The sequence below is a fragment of the Bubalus kerabau genome, chromosome 22 (genome assembly GCF_029407905.1).
Source record: "Bubalus kerabau isolate K-KA32 ecotype Philippines breed swamp buffalo chromosome 22, PCC_UOA_SB_1v2, whole genome shotgun sequence".
NCBI lineage: Eukaryota > Metazoa > Chordata > Mammalia > Artiodactyla > Bovidae > Bubalus > Bubalus kerabau.
This window is the reverse complement of record NC_073645.1, coordinates 26,516,793-26,541,009: the sequence shown is the minus strand read 5'-3', so window position 1 is coordinate 26,541,009 and position 24,217 is coordinate 26,516,793. Positions and strand designations below refer to the sequence as shown.

Genomic DNA, 24,217 nt, shown 5'->3' with positions numbered 1-24,217 from the left:
CCCTTCACTATCTACATCCGTGTGTATCTTTCCCTTCACTATCATTTGGCTTTTTCTTTTTTATAACTAAAGTATCAGAGTTACCTAAAAATTTAAGGGACATAAAAAGACTGCTTCACCTCTCTGAGATAAGTTTCCACATCTGTGAAATGAAAGGGTAGAATAAGAATGACTGTTAAGGGTATTGCCAATCCTAACCTATGAATTTACTAAAACACAAGTTCCATGAGAGCATCAGCAGGATGAGGGACTTGGCCGCTAAAAAGAAAAACAACACATGATCCATGATCACAGGCACTGACAAAACTGGAACAGAGACATAAGATATATATACATGTATATATACGAAAAGAAAGAAGGGAAAAAGGGAAGAGGAAAGGAAGAACACATCAAGTTTGTTCAAAACCAAACGCTGACAAACCTCCACATTAAGGATTTCAAACTTCTCTCTGACAAATTTGCTGCTTTGTCTGGTTTCAACTTTCAACTTTTTTGTTTTTGCTGGCCCTTTCTGGATCTTTTTCCTTTTGGTAGATTCCTCTTCAGTAGAAATCTAAAGCGGGGGAGGGAGGAGGAGAAGATTCAAAAAAATAAAAAGCAGTTTATCCAGGCCTTTCCCTTCAATATCAGTTCATCTGTCACCCTGTCTTGTCACCCTTCTACTCCACCCCACTCCCAACTGTTCTTTAATTCCTGCCTCGTGGCCAGTCTCCCATTCTGACACCAATTCTCCCTGTGACGAAAATCTGAGCTCTATTCTAAAAGACTCTTCCCTTCTGTGTTCTTCCTCCCTTGACAGGGATGGACACGGGGGTTCCCCATTGGGAGAAGCAATTTGGAACAGTGTGCATGAAAATAAAAAAGGTGGAGTCACAAAGATCTCCACCATAACAAGCTGTGTGGTTTCAGCTAAATTACATAATCTTTCTGGGCTTCAGTTTCCCACCATGGAATGGTGATCTCTGCTTCACAATACAGTTGGAAAGATTACATAAAATAGACCTAATCACACAATTGAATGTTAGTTCTGCTCCCTCCAGCATTTGGAGTACAACCTACATTAGGTGAAGATTTCAAATTCTAATGCAAATCATGATCATTTTACATAGCCTCATTCAAACCTTATTCAAACTGTTTTCTCTCCATCCTTAATCAACATGGTAAGTTCCTGAGAATGAGAAACAGGGAATTCCCTGGCAGTCCAGTGGTTAGGACTCTGCACTTTCACTACCAATGGTGCAGATTCGATTCCTGGTCAGGAAACTAAAATCTCACAGGCCTCCCGGTGTGGCCAAAAACAGAAAGAAGGAACGGCACTGAAAACTTATACAATAAATGCCACTCATGCGTCAAAAGATATAGCCTTGTGGTGGGATGGACTCTCTAACAAGTTAAATGTGTAAAAGTAGACTTCAACAAGAATCCAATCTGGAAAACCACGCATTCTCAGACAAGGCTCATTCTCCATAAGGACACTAGAGAGAAAGTGTTCTGTGAGTCTTCCCAAAAAAGCACCCCACTTACATCAAATAAGTTGTCTTGTTCAACTGATTGCTGGAAAGCTTTCTCTGATTTGTGGGTCTTTCTTGTACCCCCACGGGGGAAGCTTTCTTCCATGGCTGCCATGTTTGAGTGTCCTAAAAACAATGCAAAAAGTTGGTAATATGTACTTCAGTGTCAAGGTTGTGATCGATGGGCAAGAGACAGATCCTTCTAGCACCAGTGTGCTAGACAGCATTCAGGCCTAAGAAATGGATGGTTTGATGCCAGGCAACAGATAATCCGTAATTCATCTTTCCAAAGGTCTTTGCTTCAAAACCACACGTCCACATATTTTTCTCCAGTAAGTTATACTTTCAATGGAGCATCATTAAACAGCTTCAGTTAAGTCACGGATACTCAATTGACTACATAACCCCTTATCTTCAAAGAATGAGCACACTTCTAAGATAAAACAATTCTGCAAATAATCTAAAATACAGATCAGGTTATAAACTATCAACAAGAAGGTAGAAAATAATGAGGCTTCAGCAAAGGAGGAAGGCTTCCTTAAAAAGATGTCTTTGAGCTGCATGTTAAAAGATGAACAGGATTTTGACAGGTGGAACGGGAAAAGCAGAATGAACCTGAGAAAAAGCATGGAGACAGGAAAAGCCAATTATTTTGAGCAGCAATATGTCTGTCAAACTGCTCACAAAGACTTCCCTGGTGGTCTAGTGGTTAAGGATCCTCCTGGCAATGCAGGGGACATCATTTTGATCCCTGGGTCCAGGAAGATTCCACATGCCATGAACAACTAAGCCTATGCATTACAGCTACTGAAGCCGCAGCACCCCAGAGCCTGTTCTCCACATCAAGAGGAGCCGTCACAATGAGAAGCCTGTGTACTGCAACCAGAGAAGCCCCTGCTTGCCACAACTAGAGAAAGCCTGCAGAAACAAAGACTCAGTGCAGCCAAATAAATAAATAATACATAATTTTAAAAATATTTAAAACTGCTCACAAGCTACTCATCTTTCTTTGAAGAACTGTTCAACTAGATTACAAGGTGAATAAAGCCTAATAATTGGAATTAAATTTTAAAAGACAGGTTGAGCCCTCTGTGTCAGATCTTTCATTGGGTGTAAGTAAATTAACTTTTACTTGGGCAAGTTAGACCCTTAAGAAAAGGAAAAGACAGAACAGTAACCAAAACAAATATATATTGCAGGCTATAGACTGGACAAGGAGACAGGACTGAAGCTTCGAAGGTAAACCGAGTGCGTGCTAAGCCGCTTTGGTTCTGTCCGACTCTTCACGACCCTACAGACTGTAGCCCGCTATGCTCCTCGGCTCATGGGATTCTCCAGGCAAGAATACTGGAATGGGTTACCATTTCTTCCTTCAGGGGATTCTTCCCAATCCAGGGATCGAACCTGCCTCTCTTATGTTTCCTGCATTGGCAGGCGGGTTCTTTACCGTTAGCGCCACAAGGAGATAGAACTGAAGGAAGGTACACAACGGGTAGGATTCAACTGCAGTACAATAGAGAAATAACGAGAACCAGAACTAGGTTTAAGTGAGAACAGGAGGAGGGGTTGGTTCCGAGAGACACTTGGAAATAGGAATCTAAAAAGGCTTGAGACTGTGGAAGAGGTGAGGACCTAGAGGGAGCCTAGGAAGGAGTTAGAATAAGGAATGAATGTATTTCGTAAAAGAAAAAAAAAAAAAAAAAGGACAAAGCAATGCGGTCAAGTTTACTAGGAATTTGATCTTAATCTTACTTCGCAAAAGGGGAAACTGAAACTTCAAAGGGTAAAGCGACCCTGCGATAAAGGGATCTGAGCTACGTCCTAGGAACATAACCTGACATTACAGAGACCACGCCAGCAGAGCCGGCTTCAGAGGTGGAATGCGGTGGCCTAACCACTCACCCGGCACTGCGGGTTCATGGCAGGGATCCAAAGCAGCTAGTCCTGGGACAGACCTGGAAGCCACGAAGTTTCCACCCCTGTCGCTTTTGCCCCCACTCACCAGCCCCAGGACACCAGCACTTCTACTTCAGAGGCCGCGCCACTGTAATCACACACGCGGAGACTGGTACACCCGCAGCCTAACTCTGCTCTTCCGGAAGCGTGGGCGGGCTCAATGCCCTATTTCCGTTACTATACTGGATCCAGTTCAACAGGGAGGGGGAGGAGATGTAGAGACAGGAAACGGAAGGGCGGGGCTTAGATAGGTAGCCAATCGACGCAGAGGGCCGAACCCTTCAGGCCCGTTGAACGCGTGAGGGGGAGGTGGTGTCTTCCGGCGGGATCGAGGGGCAGCAGCGTACGGTGAAGGACACAGGCCGTGGAGTTTGAACCCCTTGAAAGGTGAGTGTGGAGGGGAACATGGATTTAGGTCACGCGCCTCCGCTTTGTGGGGCCGGCCTGGAATCAGACTGTCTCCTGGTCCGGGCACACCGCGAGGCCTTCGCTTTGGTGGGGGCTGGCGGAGAGTGGTGGTGAATAGAAAAGGAGTTAGAGAAAATGAAGGCCGGGCGTGAGGGCTCGGACAGTGACTGGGAATCCTCGGCGCGAGGCTCCTAAAGGCCCTTAGAATGTATTTTCCAGTAGAGAAAAGGAGGCCCGCAGGGAAGGGAGCCCGCCCCCCCAAGGTCACTCAGTGACGTAATTTTGGATCAGAACTCGGACTTTTGACCCCCCCGTCTCGTCGCAGTAACCTCTCTTGCACTGTATGCCCAAAGCAGTTTGTTTCCACCGAGCTATGCTTAGAAAGCTGTCCAGCCAGGTCTCCTTTAGCTGCGCTGCAGCCTTTGTCCGGAGATAGTGAGTGTGGCCTGGCCCCGGGTAAGCGGGTTAGATATCTGTCTGTGTTCGGTCGGCGGGAAGCCCTTTCACTAATAGTAGCTAGAGCAGAGAGCTATAAACTCCTTGTACCAGAGGCAGCTCCTGGCACCTGAGCCGCTGTCTCTTGTGTTTGCCTCTTTTCCCGCGAGATCTCACCATTTCAGGTAGGTGTCCGGTCAGACCGACTAGTAGTACCGAGAAACAGAAAGCAGCGAGGCTGGTGGGAAGTAGTTCGCCGCGCAATTAGAAACAGAAGCGAAGACCCCATGGCTTAGACTTTGCCATAGGCTACAGTTTAACAATTAGTACGGTTTTGTTTAATCTTAGGTATTTTTCATTCATGTCTTTCTAAACCGATGTGTAACTCAAAAGGAAAGCAAGTTTCGGTTTAGTTATTCCACTAAGGACACTTAAGGATTCCTGATCTTTGCCCGAAAGTAACCTGGAGTTTGCTGAGGATACTAAGCGAAGTGCTTACAGGCTTTGCTGCAGTTGTTCAGCGGCAACATCTCCCTTACCCTTCCATCTCAGCGCTTTTCCGATCTGGACTAAATTGCCGATGGTAAACTGTGCCACCCCGTACAGTCAGAATTAGGCCTCTCTGGAATATTGCAGACATCAGCCTTCCTTCTGTATTGTATAGAGGGAGATTTAAGGCACCTTAAGATTGTTTCAGTTGAATACCACATTCTTCTGAAAATGTTTGTTAGACACAAGTTAGTGGGAATTAAGCCCTTGTTTTCTGTAGAGTTTTTCCTAGAAACCTGCTTGACACTTAAGAATCCAGAGATCAATTCTCTTTTAATGGAGATTTTCCTACTTGGACTGGACTGGCCAAGGCCTCTAAGGTGACCCAAGGAAGTTTGGAATCCTTCATTGCTGCAAGAACCTTCTTGAAACAGTGTTCACAATTAAGGTCATTTGTCGAAATTTTCATTGCCAATTCTATGCTTGTGAATGCCCCTGAAGGCCTTTGAATGGCAAACTGTAGAGTGCCGGTTTCCATAGCAGCAACTTCCTCACAGGTTTCCCCTGATTCTATTTCATCAAGAGTCGACTGCGTCACTGCCACTGCCTACCAATCTCGACCGGACCTCGACCGGCTCGTCTATATTGCCAATCGACTCGGCGTGGCGTCGGTCGTGGTAGATAGGCGGTCATACAGACGAGTTTTCCAGTGTTGCTCTGGTGACCTTTGATGTGCCTTTATAAAAGAAATACATGCCTTTGTGAAATACATAGGCTCTATAGATGTAATCCCTTTTTCAAGTCTGTTGTATATTCAAGGATTTTTTTTTCCCCCTATATAATTACTAATCAGAGTTTGGTTTTCTGTTACTGCAGTGTTTTTCAAACTTTAACATACATCGGAATCACCTAAACGGCACATTAAAACAGATTGCTGGGCCCCTGAGTTTGATTCAAAAGGCCTGAGAATTTGCATTTCCAATGAGTTTCAATGGATGCTGACAGTGTAGGGACCAAACTTTGAGAACCTTTGATGTTCTCTATAATGCCCAGAAATAGGAACTTTTACTATTGCAAGGGGATATCTTTTCATGTCTATATTTAAAGATCTCCATGCATTGTTTCCTCCCATGGGAACCATCATTTATCAGTTGCCTATAAATGCACTTGTAGTTATTTCCATAAACTGTATTTCAGTTGCCATAAATTCCTGAACAAATTGAACCAACTAGATAAAAGGGTCAACTATACTCTGTCATGATTCAGTAGATATTACAGAATTGCATTTTAGGAAGGTTGTATGTACTCCCTCCAGTTTACACTCCCTCCAGGCAGCAGAGAGACTGCTTAATTTCCCACATTCCCATTACTGCTGCTGATTATGATAAATTTATCTTTGCAGTCTGATGGTTAAATATTTGTCTCATTTCATATTTCCTTCACTGATCATGAGGTTGATTATCTGTGTTTCTTCGGCCACCTTTGTATTTTCCCTTCCCTAAGATGATTAAAATGTTTGCCCATGTTTTCTTCAGATATTTTGTTTTCACTTTTTACATTTACATGTTTTCATGTTTTTGGTGTAAGGAGTAAGGATTTCGCTTCCCCTCCACCACCAATAGTTAGTATGTATTAATTCCATTTGGTGATAAATAATCCTGTCTCCTCCTTCCCATGGAGGTCCTAAATTATTTATAGGAAAAACTGTAAAAAGTGGTGTTGCAAGGTGAGCCGTTCAGTTAGTTGTTTTGGTTATTACCCCTCTGAATGACTTTGAAAAGTATCACAAGCTCCAGCTTTCAACTAGTCTTAAAACTGATGGAATTCCATGTACAGTGTGCTATGATATATAAATAGAGCCAGGAATGAAAACATCAACCAATTTTGGGTCAGAAGATGGAGTTAGAGACTACTGTGTTCTTTGTGTTATTTGATGTATATTCTGGAATGTTGTGTGATAGCAACCAAAAGTCCTCCTTCCAAATTCTTAGCAATGTTTTTTCCACCATTTTGCTACTGCTTTCTTGGGTGAGACATACATAAAATTTACAATATTTATATGCAATATGTATATGCAATATACCATACTTATGTGACTTTAATTTAAATTTTTTTTTTTCAATTTTAAATAGCATCCAAACCAATTTGTTGCCTTCTTTCTTTTTTTAAAAGATTGAAATCATGGCAGGTCCAGAAGCTGACGCCCAGTTCCATTTCACTGGTATCAAAAAATATTTCAACTCTTACACTCTCACAGGGAGAATGAATGTAAGTATTAATGATACCTTTAAGTAGTTATGTTTTAGAATAATATAGATGTGACAACAACTCATTTGCTTTTTCCTTTCTTTTTCAGTGTGTGCTGGCCACATATGGAAGTATTGCTTTGATAGTCTTATACTTCAAGTTAAGGTCTAAAAAAACTCCAGCTGTGAAAGCAACATAAACAGTAAGGAGATAACATTTAAAACTTTATAACTTTGCCATTTTGATTTTAGGGTTCCCCTGCCCCACACTATAAAAGTAATGTCATTGTTCAAAATTTTATTACATTCAGAAAAAGAAAAATATTGCCCATGTCTCCATCACCCTGACAGTTTTTGTTAATATCTCAGTTTAGCTCTTTTATATTCTATTTGTTTGGTTTCCAATGGCTATGATCCATATCTGTAATTTTGCTTTATAACATGTTCTCTATAAATTTGAATGCATGGGTGCTCATGGATATATGATTTATTTTATACAGATCTGTTTCCTACTAGAATTTTTTAAAATATAAATAGTATTACAATGAATGCTTTTGAGCAAGAAGTATTTATTCTCTTAAGTGCCTTCTGAAAGGGCTGTGGGACACCTAGCTTTCTCTCTCCCTCCCCACCCCCCCCATGTTAAATAATGTCAGTTTCTGATGTTTGTTAGTTTGATGAGTAAAAATATTTTTTTTTATGAAGTTGTATATTTTTTCCATTTGAGTACCATTTGTATTTTTAACATTCTCTGTGTTTTTATTTAACATTTGGGACTTTCTTTTTGTAAAGATCCTTTCTTTCTTGTATAAGCTCTTTTTGTAATTTTTTTTTGGTAGTAATTATTAACCAGCCTTTTAAATCAGTTGCGAATGCATCTTGCTTTTGAATTTTTATGTAAGCAATTCTGTCATTTCCTTAAATCCCACCTAGACTTCATTTTCTTCTTAGTGCGACCCAACGCCCATTTGCCCTTGCTTGTGTAAGTATTTTGTTGGCAGTAGACGATGTGCAGAAAACCCAAAACCTAGATTTTATCTAATGTAGCTTTCCATGACAGAAAATTTTTTCCTCTGCTCTTAAGACCTTTTCCAGTCCCAAAACTATTGACCGTAGTGGACTGACTGCATAGCCCAAAATGCAGTGATCCATGGTTTTTTCCTGACAGGTAATTTTTTTGCCCAATTTTTCATACTGTGTGCGTGCTTAGTCACTCAGTCGTGTCCGACTCTTTGCGACCCCATAGACCATAGCCCACCAGGCTCCTCTGTTCCTGGGCTTCTCCAGGCAAGGATACTGGAGTGGATTCTTTCCATCTGAGCCACAAGGGAAACCCAGTTTTTCATATTAGGTACCTCCTTACTCTGTTTTTATAATGGGGATACTACCATCCTTCCTCCTTTCTACTATTTAAACTATTACTTTATGGGCGGGGGTGGGGGGGTTGGGCGGGGAATGTTACTGGGTTGGCAAAAAAGTCCATTCAGGTTTTCCCATAAGCCAGAAAACCCTGAACAAACTTTTTGGTCAATTCAGTATCTTATGTACTAGGCTTTTACAACAATGTATATTTTGGATCATACTGAATTATTGACAGCTCTTTTGTTAAAGGTGGGAGTTTTAGATTAAATTGTTGAAAGCTGAGAGACAACTAAATTTGGGGGAGTTAATGACTCCTTTGAGAATCTAATGAATTTGCATTCAATTTCAGGGAGGTTCGTGGATAGTCTTTTACTAATAATTACTAAATGTCTTAAAAGCAGAGTTGAACACATTTGTGTCTAAACTATTTTTGCTTTGTTTATAGGATTCTGAACTGTACATTATCTGTTAAGTTCCCATGCCTGAAGAAGCTAATGTCAACTCATCATGTGATACTCAATTTGTAGAATAAATTATGAACCTGGAAAAGCTGGTTGTCTTTATTTACAAGATATCAAAAATATAAAAACTGTACAAAATGCAACAAAGGCAAAAAACTGGCAGTAACTTGGTCTAAATCTTTTAGTTTTCCAAAGCAAGGCTCAGTACTGGAGGTAAGCAACTGAAATGTCTGACTTCAAGTGTACTAGGTTGTATGCAGCCATTTTAGCTGAAGTAGAACATGGAAGTTAATTTCACCTGGTTTATAGAGTGTTTGGATGCACTCAGTCCAACAGGTATAAATTCAGATGTCAGTGGATGGTTGTACTTCATCTATTTCTCAGAAAGGAATTGTAGTTCATCTTAGCCAGTTAACGTACGTTCCACTAATCATGAGCCAAGCAAAAATGTTAGTGGATCATATAACATAGTACTTGAGTGCCATACAGTAACTACATTTTTACAGCAGAAACGTACATGCTCATGGAATTCTTCAGCTAAAATTCAATATGGTATTATATTACTCAATTTGAATCTTGAAGCAGGACGAATTATTGAAATCAATTGATTTTTTTAACATAATAAATTAAAATAGCATTTGAACAGAAAATGCATAGTTTCCACACAATCCAAAGCACCATGAATGTCCCCTCCACAAACATAATACCTCTTATTCAACTAACGGAAATTAGTTAAATGTGGTTGCTATAGAAACATGGAACTGTCCTGTACAGATTTTCTAAGCAGCATACTTCCAGATCCATACAAAACATTCTTTGTAGCTTAAATAGTAATCACTGAGGTATTTGCTTTTAGTCTCCCTTTTTCAAACAGTAGTTTCCAAAGGTCTTTTAATACCAATGGTTTATTGAGGACTGTAAGCTCCTGCAGCTAAAACCAAGTTTCTTCGAGTAAAATGGAGGTGTACAACTGGTGTTGATTTGGTCATATATGTTCCCAACAATAACTCCTGTGAATTCTCGGGTAAATTTATATGCCCCGTGGCTGTAGTAAAGTCATCAGTCTCTACATCTTCAAATGCTTTGACAGCATCCCATAACCGTACTGTATTATCCATTGAACCTAAGCGGAAATCAAAAGGAAACTATTTAGTAGAATCTGCCATATTTAAATTTCTGACATGTCAAGTATGCTTTATGTATTTATATTTCTGGTAAAAGAAATCTGAACTTCACAACTCTATTCCCTCAAGAATTTGGGGGAATAAGTAGCTTAACCTGAGAAGTCAATATACATGTAGGTAACAATCCTGAATCATGCTAAAAGAAGCAAAATCCAAAATCGGACTTAATTTTGCAATTGTCAACATTCAGTGCTTCCTTTAAATATACAATTGACTCTTGACCACAAAGCCAGTTCTAGTCATTTACCTGATGCCAAAATTTCACCATCTCTACTAAATCTAAGTGAACAGACTGTATCAGTGTGTCCTTTTAATTCTCCAACCATCAAACCATGTCCAATATCCCAAAGCAGTACTCTGCCATCTGTTGCTCCTGTAGCCAGGAATCTCCCATTGGGAGAAAATGTCAAGGAATGAATTGGTCCCTAAAAAAAAGTACATGGCAAGAATCAAAAGTAAGGTTAAAAATACCTAAGAAAATGAGACAAAAGAACTATAGCAAAGTTGAGGGGTATGGACAGTATCTTTAAAATGTATGTCACTAGTTAATTTTTAAGCTTTTTAATCTCAAAGAACCTTGTGTGCTGGAATAATGAAAGTTAAAATACCTTGTGTCCAGTGAATATCCTTACACAGTTCCCATTCAGGACATCCCAGAGCCGCACAGTTCTGTCTGCAGAGCCCGTAGCAACATAATTAGAATTTGGATGGAATCTGGTACAATTCACATCAGCAAGATGGCCAGCAAATATCCGTAAAGGCTGATAGTGATCTGTAGCCCAGAGCCTTTTTAAAAAATTATTGAGCACACAAGGTAATTAGTAGTTAACTCTGAAATGCCAAGTTCTATCCAAAATACAGAAACCACCATGTGAAATAGCTGTAAGTGGGTCCCCCTCACTAGTTTACCTGAGGGAAAGGAGGATGGAAGGACTTAAGAGACCAAACTTTTTTTTTTTTTTTAAAGCTATGCCATCCAGCTTGCAGGATCTTCATTCCCCAACCAGGGATTTAACTGGTGCCCTAGGCAGTGAAAGCACCAAGTCCTAACCACTGGACTACCAGGAAATTCCCTAAACATTCTTAAAACTAAGTTAACATGGTCCAAAAAATTTTTAATTCTATAATCCTTTAGTTCTCTGAATGTACACTCTCCAACTCCTAATCTAACTCCTAGAGTATTTTTCCCTAGTTTTGGCTACCACGTGGTGGTTTACTTAGCAAGTTGTGTCTGACTCTGCAGCCCCATAGACTGAAGCCACCAGGCTATTCTGCATGGGATTTCCCAAGCAAGAATACTGGAGTGGGTTGCCACTTCCTTCTCCAAGGGATCTTCCCAACCCAGGGATCAAACCTGGGTCTCTGGCATTGCAGGCAGATTCTTTACTGATTGAGCCACCAGGGAAGCCCCCAGTGGGGGGGCGACCACAAATAATTTCAAACCCAAGCTACCTCATCCTTAACTTGTAAAGATATGACAGAAAGGCAAGAGCTCACAGTGGCTGCAAAAGACAAGGTTTAGCATCCACTTGGGGAAGGGGAGGGCATGGACTCTTGGTGTAGACATGATTGCAGACAGAAATACTTCTGTCCCAAATTAGTTTTCAGATGACCTACAAATGCTGACATTCTCAAAAAGCTGATAATAACAGAAGTGAAAATAAGTTTGGCTGGAGTTTGTAATTCCCAACAAGAAACCATTCTGTTTGTTGAATAGGCCCAGTCCTAAGCTCATAATGTTCTTACCGAGCTACTCTGTCATGGCCCCCTGATACAAAATAATATCCGTATGGAGAAAACTGTGTGTCCCACACTGGATAGTTGTGTCCTTTATATCCCACCAAGCAAGTAAATGTTTGAAGACTCCACAATCTAACAGTTCCATCCTCTGAAGAGGACAGCAGGTAGTTCCTGAGAAAAGAGAAGGTAATATATTTGATTCCTAGAATAACTTAGGTACCTGTCCAGTTTCTCTGTACATTTGTATATGTTAAATATAGGTAACTGACTACTACATCTCAGTTTTAATTTATGCCTGAAATTCAGAGTAGATAACAAGAGTTGAAAGTACTAACGTTAGCCATGACACTACATCTACTGAGCACCTACTGAATAAGCTTAGGTTTTTTAAAACAGTATCTATTAAGAAAAGCACAGTTCTTTGGAAAGCGAAACAAAAAACCAAGAGGTAATGACAAAAAGTATGGTCAAATGAGGTCATGTGAAAAAGGCTTCCAAGAAATATGTCACTTAAAATCAGTAATTTTTTATTTTAAAATGGAGTTGCTATTTTCATACCCTATACAAAGCTGGGTAAAAAGCCTTCAAAAGTAAACTACTCAGAAAGTACTATGGTTTTCAGTGAAATGAGAAGTTTCCCTCAAGTATAAATGTACCATCTGACTAAACCCTATAAAAACCAAAAATCTAAATTCTCAAAGTTTCATAAAGATGAAAATCTTTATGAAAGATTTTGGACTGAAAGCAATAAGATATAGATGGTATTACAAAAAAACAAAAAAATACCCTCCCCACATTGCTGTAGAATGTTAAGAGATCATGAAAATTAGACAAACATTCTTGTGGGTTTCTAATTCCCTTATCAGTATTAGTTCTTTTGATTATACAAAGATAAATCTTCAGTCAATAGGCAATATGCCTTTAATAGCAGGAATCTGTTGTGAATTTGGAGATGACAGAAGACAGCTGCTGCTGCTGCTAAGTCGCTTCAGTCGTGTCCGACTCTGTGCGACCCCATAGACGGCGGCCCACCAGGCTCCCCCGTCCCTGGGATTCTCCAGGCAAGAACACTGGAGTGGGTTGCCATTTCCTTCTCCAATGGATGAAAGTGAAAAGTGAGAGTGAAGTCGCTCAGTCATGTCCGACTCTTAGTGACCCCATGGACTGCAGCCTACCAGGCTTCTCTGTCCATGGGATTTTTCCAGGCAAGAGTAATGGCGTGGGGTGCCATTGCCTTCTCTGCAGAAGACAGCAGTAGCCACCAAACACGTAGCAGGAACCCAAAGAACCAATTCAACCCCTACTGGAGTTACATAAAACTAAAGCTAATTTTTATAACCAGCAAACCCTGAAGTTATGCATCCTAATTTTGTAAATTTAGCTACTATACACCAATACCCCAAGATGAATTAGCAGAGGGCAAAATCCTAAAAGATAATGAATAGATAGGCAACCATGGGATTTTTCTAAAAGTATTTTCCCCAACATTTGCATATTATTTCCAGTAGTTAACTTTCACATAACATATATATATATATATATATATTTCATATGCCTTTCATTTAATCTCAATGTAATACAGCAGTATTTAATTCTTATAGTTTGCATTTTACCTATCTGGACTGAAGCTGGCTCCATAGACGGGACCACTGTGACCATACAAGATCTTCAACTCACTTGCTGTTTTCTCATCCATTATTCTTTCTAAGACATCATCAGATTCTTTATCTATCAGGCTAAGATCTAAAATGATCCAGAAATATTACTTTTTAAAAATATATTTATTAAAACAATTTAAGGCAATTATTTAATATATCAGAGTTTAGAAGAACTAACATTTGAACTGTTCTTCCTACTTACCAATCACTATGCTAATGCCTTTAAATTAGGTGCCATCATTTCAGGGTATAAGAGAAGAAAGTGAGGTTCAGAACAGTTATTAACATGCCAAAGTGCACACAGCTACTTAGTCTTGGAACTAGGGCTGAAACTCAATTTATCCACTATATCACAATGTTTCACAAAATAAAACTATAGAAATATTAAAATAAATTATTGAGAATGTGTTATCTTGTTTAAACAATACAACCAGCAAAAAACTTTAAAATGTAACCCTGATCTTAGTTCATTTTAGCCATTTTTATGGCTAAAACAGAAAAGTACTCTCCCAGTATTTGAAGACTTTTTTTTTAATCTACAATCAACCAATCATAAAATGTTAGATTTTTAACTTCAGGGAGTCTTCTAGCCTAATGCCCTCATTCTACAGATGAGAAAACTGAGGACCAAGGAAATTAAATCAGTCTAGCACCCCAGTCTCCTGTTTGCCACTCCAATACACTTTTCACTACTGGGAATGTTGTTAACAATTTGACTTAAAAGTAAAATCAAGTGAAATTCTGCTAAGATCACAATGTCCTGGTATGTTCCATAGAATAAAGATTGGTGTAAACTAATGATGAGTTTGTATCCTGACAGGTCATCTCAGTTACCTGCTGCTTGTTTGACACTACGAAGCTTTTTGGGTGTCACAGACCACACTCTGACAGTTGAATCTGCAAAACCTCCAGCGATCAAACTAGAATCATCAGTGACATCCACTGCAGTGAGGCCCTGCCAATTAAAAAATACATACTAAACAATACTATTTTAGGGGAAAAAAATTATAATCACATCTGAGAGAACACATAATGACAGCTGCTATTTTTCTTCATATAAAAGATCATTTGAGATTTCATTCTCTTTTGAAATTCACTGTTCAAATACACTTATATTGAGAACATGTCATAATTTACTTTTTGCCCTCCAAATTTGGAATGCATATATAGATCAAGTGCTTTTTTTTATTTTATTTTTTAATTGGAGGAAAATTACAATGTTGTGTTAGTTTCTGCCGTACAATGTAAATCAGCCATAATTATAGTACAAAGTATATGTAATTATTTTTGTACTTTACTAAATATATCCTCAGCAGTCTATTATAAAAAGTCTATAAGGATATACAGAATTCTTAATAAAAAATTTAAGTAAATACTTAAGTTCAGAGAGATGACCCACATAGCTTCCTCCTTTTCCAAAGGTTAGCAGAATTCTGATCAGTGAAACAAAGGATATATACAAACAAGATTCTGGTACCAACAAGTTGCTAAAGGTCTTTTAAACATTTTCTTCTATCTATTCTGAGCAATGCCCAATTCTCCTTTTCTAACTGCTATCCTGAAGCCATATTTATATCAAGAGTGTAAATAAGAAAACTCCATTTTAGTTAAGACATCTAAGCTACTTTTAATGGTTAATCACCATTTTCCACGACTCTCCCAATTTTCCCCCAGAAACTACCCAATTATTTTACCAACCTGGTAAGCATTGAGGAATGTATAGAAACAAATGGAAGGTAAACAATCTGGCCCCAAGCGTACTCGTTTTGTGGTTTCTTTCATATTCATTATCTTATCCAATTTATCTGAATCTTTCAACTCAGGAAGAGGGATTCTGTGAAAGAAAAACAAACTGGAAATTACTCTGAATATTAAAAAACTGGAACCATCTATAACATTGTCTTACACTTCCACACATGTTCCTGAAGTTTTTTCCCTCACCTGTTTTGAGGTGGAGCATTGGGATCTTGTTTTTTACTTTTGGATCCAATACTATCTTTTTTAGGCTTCTTTTTTTTAGGTTTTCCTTCTTCATTTTCTCCTTCTTCATCCTCATCATCCAAAGGCACCTCAATTTCTGGCTCTTTTAATAAGCCAAAAAATACCTACAAGTCAAGAGAGTCAATTTTTTAAAATTACTTTTTTGTTTATTGATACATCTTTTTAATATCTTGATAGGAATCACAATTATAATAGGGTCGCTTATATCCTGAAACCGATTCTGTACTTGTCTACCCAATAGACAGTCTCTCCTTCTCCCTTACTGACAGAACCCTGATTTTGTTGGAGCAGCAGCATGCTCAGTTAAAATCATTTGTTCCCAGGCTCCCTTGCAGCTGAGAATGGCCATATCATATCATTCTTGCCAATAAACCTATACACAAACATACTGGGTGGTGTTTTAGAAATACTGTTTTCCTCATAAGAAGGGAGACTCAGCAGGTATACCCTCCCCCTTCCGCCTTCCTGGAATACAGCTGCAAAGTCGGAGCTGCAATAGCCACCTATGAACACAATGAAGAAAGCCACATTCTGAAGGTGGCACAGCAAAAAGTAAAAGGAGCCAGAGTCCTTGATGGCATTGTGGAGTTCTCACACCAGCCTAGGAGGGCCTTCCTCTTTAATTCATTTTATGTGAAGGAAAAAAGCCTTTCGTGTTTCAGCCAGTGTAATCAGGGTTCTGTTAAATGCAACCATTCTCAAATCCTCACTAATATACATATCATCCTTAGAACATGAAACTTAGTATAAAAAGTAAAATTATCCCCAAACTAGCTGTAAGAAAAAGGTGTAAATTATGTAGATGGAAATGCAACAAGTTTTCATAATCTGCATTACATAGTTCTTATTCCCATACCTTTGATTTGTTTGCCTCTCGTTTAGCCTCTCCTGCCAAACTTCCCACCATCGCATCTATCTGTTGCTTACTACGCGGCATCCCATCAAAGATGTCAATGTAGAGGTGCTCCTGAACTATGTTCCATATCTGATTGTTCTGTTTCTCCTGAAGATGCCTCTTCAAGAGTTGGTACGAGTCTCGGGAAATACGCAGAACAAATTTACTTGTTCGAAAATCCAACATGGTCTCATTCCCTTTCATGTGTTCCTTTTTGGTAAGACTAGATAATACTCGTAGGTCATCCTGGTAATAACATTCCTGATCTCCATGGAACCTGTTTCAGTGATTTTAAAAAGGCATTTTTCAATGTAATCATTAAGGGATCTGCCTCTCCCCCATATATTTATAAACATCCCAGAATACTTTCAACGTAGTAGTTTGAATAATCCTGGATTAAGTTGTAGAATCAGAAGTAACACAATTCAAAATGATTACAATTCAGCTCTGAATTCATGCTAAAAATGACCAAGTTAATTCTCTAGTGAAATGCATCATAAACATTTTAAGGGAATTTGAAATAAACACCATAGATGAATGAAAGATAAGATACCCACCACTGGTGGACAGTCACGTTTGAATGCCACCATCGGCAGAGGTTTGAAGATGTTAGAATCTTATGTTCTCTCAAAACCCACTTTTTAAAACTTTTTATTATGGGAAATTTCAAACACATACTAAAGTAGAAACTAATATAATAAACTCAACATACCTATCACTCAGCCTCTCAACAACAATCAATGCATGACATTCTCACAAAACTCATCATTTTTAGTGATTTCTTATATTCTTAATATCAGATATATATATTAAACATCAGTACTTTAATAACATGACTAAAGAACAAGAATATGTTGATATCAAAGAGTAAGCACTCCCATTTACTCACCATTACCAAAGGCAATTATATAAAGCTTTCAGCTTTGGTGCCAATTGCTAAATTTAAATGTACTTTTGTTTCTACAAATCTTAATTATTCTAATAATATAAAATGTAAAAATCATATAGTAACATTCACAAAGAGCAGCAAACAATGCAAAAACATTTAGAAAACAAATGATTAAAGATATTAGGACTTTAGCTCTGACACATAGCCAATAGATCACTAATCTGTTACCTGTGTTAGCCTAGCATGACTCAAGATATGAATCAAGAGTTTCTAGGATGTGAATGAGTCGGACACAACTGAGCGACTGAACTGAACTGAAGATGTGAATGAAATTAGAAATCTCAGCCTCTTAATTTTTGTATCAGTCTCTGCTGATAACCTCATCTGAGCATGGGGTCCTGGCACAGGCTGAGATTGTTCATGACAAGGACACACAGAGTCAGTCCCTATGATATCCCAGCTTCCTAGGTGAGGAGACGGCTACACCATGAGACTGGAAGAGGAAGAGGCTTTTTGAGGACAGTTCATGCATGCCTGCCAAGTCGCTTCAGTCATGTCCAACTCTCTGCAACGCTACCCGCCAGGCTCCTCTGTTCACGGGACTCTCCAGGCAAGAATACTGGAGTGGGTTGCCATGCCTTCCTCCAGGGGATCTTCCCTACCCAGGGATTGAACCAGCATCTCATATCTGCTGCACTGGCAAGATGGGTTCTTTAACAGTAGCGCCACCTGGGAAGCCCTTTTGATGACAGCACTGTAAGAAAAATCAGCTTAGAAATTCTGTCATCATCAGCCTTAATATTTTCTTTCAAAAACACGGAGCTACACAATGTCATGTGACAGCCTGGATGGGAGGGGAGTTTGGATACATGTATACATATGACTGAGTCCCTTCACTGCTCACCTGAAACTATCACAACATTGTTTGCTAATTACACCCCAATACAAAATAAAAAGTTAAAAAAACAAAACACTGAGCTATCAAACATTTGCTCTATATACCTTCTATTAGGCAGTGTAGAATAATGAATGGACATACTGGCACAGAAGCCAGGAATCCTGGGTTCTATCATCCCTCTATTACCACTACCTGTGTTACCTGACAAGCCCTAGCAGCAGGGTCTCTACTGCTTGAAATAAAGAGCTCTCATTCAAACTGTTAAGCACACCTCCATCTTAAACACTCCTTTTCTCTGGCTTCCATAACTCAGCTCTCTCCTGGTTTTCTTTCTGCTTCTCTGGCCTCTCATCTCTCCTCTACCTGGTAGTCTCTTCTACTCTTTTTATTAATTTTCTCCTCCAAATGTTGGAGTTCCCTGAGGTGCAGGTCTAGCCCTCCCATTGACTTATTTCTATTTCATACTCCTTCCTAGACAATCTTGGATTCCATGGTGGCACAGACAGTAAAGAATCTGCAATGTGGGAGACCCAGGTTTGATCCCTGGGTCAGAAAGATCCCCTGGAAAAGGAAATGGCAACCCACTCCAGTACTCTTGCCTGGGAAATCCCATAGACAGAGGAGCCTGGCAGGCTACAGCCCATGGGGTTGCAAAGAGTTGGACATGACTGTGCAACTAACACTTTCAAATAATCTCATCCCTATCCATCAATATTGCACACGACTCCAATTTATGGCTCTAGCCCCTACCTCTCTTCTAAGCCCAGACACTTATATATCCTCCATCTATCAACCTGACATCCCTTAAATGAGTCAAAGCCATAAACAAATCTGAACTCGATTATTCTACAATCTGACAAACCCTGCCCTCTTCCAGGGTTTTCTAAGTGAAGAGCATCCCTATCCAGCTAAGGGAGACAGATACCCAGGGATTATCAATTACACTTTTATCTCCCTTACACCTGTATCTAATCCTTCACCAAGTGTTTCACAAATATGTCTACTGCCCTTCACCAACACTATCACCCCCAGTCCAGTGTTTCTCAACATGGGTGCTACTAGTATTTGGGGCAGAACAATTCTTTGCTAAGTGTGACTACCTGCACATATTGGAACTTTTGGTATCCCTAAGACACCTGATCTCCAGTCAAGTCGATACAACAACCAAAAATACCTCCAGTTTCAAACAGCCAGGAAGGAGGAATAATATTACACTCAGTTGAGAATCACACAATAACTTCCAAAATGATCAGTCTAATCACTTCATCCTCCCAATCATCTGTTTCCCCCCGCATAAAGGTCCTTTCAAAACATAAAATCTAATAAAGCATGGTCCTTCAACAACTTCTGTAGCAGAGATGTCTGTCCCCAGATATTCATTTTTTTCTTTCTCCCTTCACAATAAAACACCGGAATACTAGCTGAGCACACTGACATCTAGGTAAAGACCATATTTCCTACCTTCCTTGGCCAATGACTAATGACATAAAAAAGGGAGAAATACTTGCAACTTCCAGGAAGGGTGTGTGCCCTCCCTGCTGACTTGAACACTGATCTGATTTCTTAGAGCTGGAGAGTCACCTTGTACCACAGTGGAAACTGCATGACAAGGATGTTAGTGCTATATGATCAAGAGATAATCAAGGACTCCATACCAGTCCTAGAATGCCTTCCATCATGAGAGAGAGAAATAGACTTTTACTATACTCAAGCCTCTACTGTTTGGGGTTCTAGTCACTCTCCATGTAATCTAGTCTTAACACAGCTTCACACTGCTCTTAGTAGTAGCAGCAGTGCGTGCGTGCTCAGCCATGTCCAACGCTTTGCACCCCCATGGACTGTAGCACAGCAGGACCTCTGTCCATACGATTTTCCAGGCAAGAATACTGGAGTGGGTTGCCATTTCCTCCTCCAGGAGATCCTCCCGACCCAGGGATTAAACCCATGTCTCCTGTGTCTCCTGCACTGCAGGTAAATTCTTTACTGCTCTTAAAATAAAAGCAAAAATAAATTTTTATTTAGGCAGCTATTGTTTTTCAGTGAATCTCAGCCAAATCTAATCCTACCCAATATGACTAACTATTGATCTTAGAGTAAACAAAGACCTTCAACATGGCCTAAGAACCTGCCTGTTCCAGTTACTAACTAACCATCAAGCTTCATGTAGTACCAAACCCTACTTCCCAGACTCTGCTCCAGCCACACTAGCCTTCTTTCAACTGGGGGCCTACCATGATCCTTCCTGCCACAGGGCTGTCACACAAGTTTTTCCCTTATCTCTTCCTCTGATTAACTCTTCTCCAATCTTCAGATCCTATCTCAAACATCACCTCTAGGAGCCTTTCCTGACTTCAACAAGATCAAACCCTCTATTTTAAGTTTAGGAGAGGCACCAGGTACCTCTCCTTCATAAAGTATTTTTCGAGTTGCAATCTGACATTTGTGTAGTTACAGATGTGTATATACATTCTGCGTGTGTGTGTGTGTGTGTGTGTGTGTGTATATATAGCTATATATACATATTTTTTATAAATTCACATACTTCTCAAAGAATGATTTTGCTTCATTCTCATGTTGATTGTAGACTAGTTCCAAATACATGTGTACAAATAGGGGATAAAAGAGTTGGGATAGTTCTGCCCGATGGCAGTCCAAGGAACATTCAATGAAGTGTTTCAGTCCGCTATAGTATTCTTCATACATCGTGGGGTCTCCCTGTTGGCTGTAGGCTGACAGCACGGCACTGACATCTGGCTGGTCTTCCACAGATACACTTCCAACTGTTTAAAAAATGAAAAATAACTTCAAGAAAATGACCTGACAAGCACCAAGAGACTAAGACTGTTTTGTTAAGGTCCAGAGGTGAACTGTTTCACAGATGTTTGTCCCTCTCCTCTCAAACACTCTTCCCTGACACAATCACAAAATCTTTTAATGGGATTCAGTTTGGTTCAGTTACCCATCCAACACTGCTTTGGTTTGTCCACATCTTAAAATAAAAATTTTCAAATCAACAGCAAAAAGATTCAGCATTTTTCCTAGAGCTACCCTATTTTAAAACCAAATTTTATAAAATATGGTATGTGCAAATCAAACAATGGTATTACTCTTTTCTCAAGGCTCAATGCAAATGGCACTCACCACCCCCAAGCCATGCCCTGGAGTAACATTCCCAGCTCTCTGAGCTACTTGAGTATTTTATAACTTTTCAGCAACACATCCTATCCCGTGTTAACTTCACGTATGTACATCTATCACTCCCTATAAAATACAACCATGTTACTGGTGGGAAGAACTTGCCTTTTATATTTCCAAAAGATAAATCTATTTTATATGCTTAAAACAACCACCATTTCAAGGCAAAAAGCATGAGTATTTATTTGTAATATTTCAATACCAAACAACGATACATCTGTCAATCAAATGAGGGTTTGTGGGAACATTTTTTAAGTTGTGATTACAGACTGTTATGCTCTTTACTGCACAAATTTTCAGTTTTTTTGGTTACTATGATGGCCACTTTTCCTTTCTACCGGTTTCTGAGTTACAATCTGAAGGTCAAGTTTCTAAAGAGATGAGAGATTATAGCAAAATAATCAACAACATAATTCATCCATCTTATAGTTCATCCCCAAATTCAGATTTTAAAAAGATTCCTCTCAATCACATTTGTACACATTTCTACTTATGGGTTACAGTGCTTCCTATTCATACTTCACTCCTGGCAATGCTGCCAAGATTAGGTCTCATAAACACAGGTTAATTTGGCAAGAGGCTCTACAATGGGTAATTTAATTCAATAAACATTTTTTACTGGCTCAGGATCACCTTTGAAACTTGATGTTGTGTATGGCTTTTACTGCATGGACTTTGTCACAACAGTTGCTGAAGAAAAGGGGGAAGGGGGAGCCTCAGGTGTCAGGGATAGGTACTTGGCATAAACTTGTCAGTGCCAGACATTTGACATATGAATCTCACAATAACCCATTTAATAGAAGGAAAAAAACTCTCAAGCTTAGGAAGAGTAAGTCAGCATTACACAAGTAAAAGCAACAGAGACAGCAACTGAAGTCCAATACCTGTTCCTAAATGAATGGTTCTCAAACCTTGCCATAGATCAACATCTCTTGGAAGCATTTTTTTTTAAATCCTTAGAATATTTATTTTTGGCTGCGTTGGATCTTACTAGCGGCTCCGAGGATTTTTCCTTGCCGCACGCGGGCTCAGTAGCTGCAGAGCGCAGGCCTAGTCGCCCTACACTTGAAGGATCTTCGTTTCCTACCACGTTCCCACGTCCCCTGCGTTGGAGGGCAGATTCTTAACTACTGGACCACCAGGGAAGTCCCTGAAGCATTTATTTGAAAATGCAGATTCCCAGACTCCACCTGCACAGGATCTGATTCACTAAGTCTGAAGTGATGCCCAGGAATCTGCATTTCTCTAAAAGATTTAACACCAATGGTATTTAGCCTATATTTTGAGAAAGACTGGCTACACTATGTACCATCACTCTCTGGCTGTGTGGTCCAAAGCAAATACCTTGGCCTTTCTCGGTCTGGTTTCTCATCTCTAAAATAGAAGTACTGTCTACCTCACAGTGGAACTCTGAAAATTAAGTTAAACAACATAAAATATTTATAGTAAAAGTACGCTAGTACAAATAATGTTGCTGCATCCCTGCCCAAAGCTCAAGAGCCCAAACAAGAAGAACCAAAAGCCTGAAAGTTCCCGCCTCTCCGTGCCCACCGTCCCCATACATCCTTCGGCTCAATAGCTCTCCACAGCCTCTCGCTGGAACTGACAGCTCGGAAGAGGGTTTGACTGCGCAGCCGGCGCACTAGGGAAAGGGGCGGGCATGTGGCCCTAGAGGCGGGCCCAGGAAATTCAAAACAAGCCCGCAGAGGTGCAGGCCTGCCAGCCTCTGCCTTCCCGGCTCATTCCCCGCCGTGCCGGTCCTGCCTACCAGGGACCCAGAGGCTCACCTTTACCCGGAGCCACAGATCCTGTCGCTAAGCCCGAGACGGCGGCGGACCCCGAAGCGCCGCTGACCGGAGGATCCGGGGCCGAAGGGCCGGGCGCCGAGGCGGTGACCCGGCTAAGAAGCGCGCTAGCCGTCTCAGCGCCGGCGCTGTCTGCCTCTCCCGGGGCTCCGGAGCCCGCCACTGCCTCCTCCAGCAGCCGGGCCTCACGGCGCAGCGCTTCTTCGGCCTCGCGGAGGTTGCTCTGACGTAAAAACTGCAGCACGGCGAGCAGAGTCTGTCGGTCGTGGGGAGCGCTGGCCTCCGGAGCAGCGGCGGGGACCGGGGCCGCCCCCGCCGGTGCAACGGCGGAGACAGCCACCGAGGGTTTGGGGGTCCCACCATCCCCGCCGGCCGACGACGCCGCCGCAACGTTCCCGCCGCCGCCGTTGGGGCCGCTGTTGGTTGTGCCGCCGCCACCCTCGCCAGCGCCGTCTCCCGCCTGCGGAGGTAGCAGCGTCGGCGGTCCCTCAGGCTCTAACTTCACCGCCACCTCCGTCTGCTCCTCTGCCAGCGCCGCCATCTTGCGGCTGAGCCACCTCTCGCCGTCAAGCGTGATTGCGTTTTCGCCACATGGAGGGCGGGGAAGAGCATTTTACGACATCTCTGGGGGCAATTTACGGCAGTAGGAGGGGCGATAAAGAAAGAAAAAGGAATCGCAGCAAGAGCAACTTTCAAAAGTGAGTGGCAAAAAGGCAGGAAGTGGGACGTGGGGACAGCCTCTTGCATTTGCATTGGATAATAGTTACGTTTATTGCAGACCAGCTATTTTTCATGACGTTCATGGTGATCTCAACACTGAAATATAAAACTAATGGAATTTGACATAATGTAAGATTATGAAACATGGGTAGGGAGGGGCAAGGGCAGAGAGTGGGGAGGAGATGAGCGAGAACTGGGTAGCATCTGATGCATTTAATCTGTTTCATCTAGTTTAAGTTGTTCAGTTTCTTGCTTTACTAGCAGTTGCACCTCCCTCTGCATCCCATTACTTTTCTCTATGAATTTGTATTTCCCGGAAGGTATCAGCTACCTTGTATACCCAGAGGGAGAAGCTAAAGCCCAG

The 24,217-nt window shown here is 40.7% G+C and overlaps 3 protein-coding genes across 7 annotated transcripts in view; 1 reads left to right on the top strand and 2 right to left on the bottom strand.

Annotated features, from left to right (window-relative positions):
* The window catches only part of PDCD11 (programmed cell death 11), a 41,663-nt gene extending 38,011 nt beyond the window's left edge, over positions 1 to 3,652 (bottom strand). For 2 of the 3 annotated variants that reach the window (XM_055560734.1, XM_055560736.1), the window contains exons 1-3: positions 3,514 to 3,652; positions 1,525 to 1,637; positions 422 to 553 (exon numbers count right to left, since the gene is read on the bottom strand). In XM_055560734.1, coding sequence (XP_055416709.1) covers positions 422 to 553; positions 1,525 to 1,626 — 234 coding nt within the window. In that variant the 5' untranslated portion in view covers positions 1,627 to 1,637; positions 3,514 to 3,652. Of the gene's footprint in view, positions 1 to 421; positions 554 to 1,524; positions 1,638 to 3,413 lie in introns of all 3 variants that reach the window. The other variant, XM_055560735.1, reaches the window with a different exon arrangement.
* A 61-nt stretch (positions 3,653 to 3,713) lies between these two features.
* On the top strand, positions 3,714 to 8,956 carry ATP5MK (ATP synthase membrane subunit k). 2 transcript variants are annotated; one of them, XM_055560744.1, is made up of 5 exons: positions 3,716 to 3,854; positions 5,080 to 5,247; positions 6,972 to 7,067; positions 7,156 to 7,248; positions 8,853 to 8,956. In XM_055560744.1, exons 3-4 carry the CDS (start codon positions 6,981 to 6,983, stop codon positions 7,243 to 7,245), a joined length of 177 nt encoding a protein of 58 aa, XP_055416719.1. In that variant the 5' UTR covers positions 3,716 to 3,854; positions 5,080 to 5,247; positions 6,972 to 6,980; the 3' UTR covers positions 7,246 to 7,248; positions 8,853 to 8,956. The 2 variants fall into 2 exon arrangements, with proteins under 2 accessions (XP_055416718.1, XP_055416719.1); XM_055560743.1 differs by lacking the exon at positions 5,080 to 5,247 and having other exon boundaries at positions 3,714 to 3,854.
* Positions 8,941 to 23,721, bottom strand: TAF5 (TATA-box binding protein associated factor 5). Of its 2 annotated transcripts, XM_055560738.1 has the most exons (11): positions 23,116 to 23,718; positions 20,676 to 20,913; positions 16,308 to 16,623; positions 15,392 to 15,555; positions 15,149 to 15,284; positions 14,285 to 14,405; positions 13,406 to 13,535; positions 11,799 to 11,963; positions 10,661 to 10,838; positions 10,300 to 10,477; positions 8,941 to 9,991 (listed from the first exon to the last, which is right to left on the bottom strand). In XM_055560738.1, exons 1-11 carry the CDS (start codon positions 23,672 to 23,674, stop codon positions 9,774 to 9,776), a joined length of 2,403 nt encoding a protein of 800 aa, XP_055416713.1. In that variant the 5' UTR covers positions 23,675 to 23,718; the 3' UTR covers positions 8,941 to 9,773. The 2 variants fall into 2 exon arrangements, with proteins under 2 accessions (XP_055416713.1, XP_055416714.1); XM_055560739.1 differs by lacking the exon at positions 10,300 to 10,477 and having other exon boundaries at positions 9,756 to 9,991; positions 23,116 to 23,721.
* Between the last annotated feature and the right edge of the window lie 496 nt (positions 23,722 to 24,217).

What these genes read in the sequence shown, in the direction of transcription:
- ATP5MK (XM_055560743.1), top strand. Translation starts at nt 6,981, where the DNA reads ATGGCAGGTCCAGAAGCTGACGCCCAGTTCCATTTCACTGGTATCAAA. An exon ending in CTCTCACAGGGAGAATGAAT is followed by an intron (nt 7,068 to 7,155) that starts GTAAGTATTAAT and finishes TTTCTTTTTCAG; the next exon opens with TGTGTGCTGGCCACATATGG.
- TAF5 (XM_055560738.1), bottom strand. Translation starts at nt 23,674, where the DNA reads ATGGCGGCGCTGGCAGAGGAGCAGACGGAGGTGGCGGTGAAGTTAGAG. An exon ending in ATCTGTGGCTCCGGGTAAAG is followed by an intron (nt 20,914 to 23,115) that starts GTGAGCCTCTGG and finishes TTTTTTAAACAG; the next exon opens with TTGGAAGTGTATCTGTGGAA. An exon ending in GGCCATGACAGAGTAGCTCG is followed by an intron (nt 10,839 to 11,798) that starts GTAAGAACATTA and finishes TTTTTTAAAAAG; the next exon opens with GCTCTGGGCTACAGATCACT.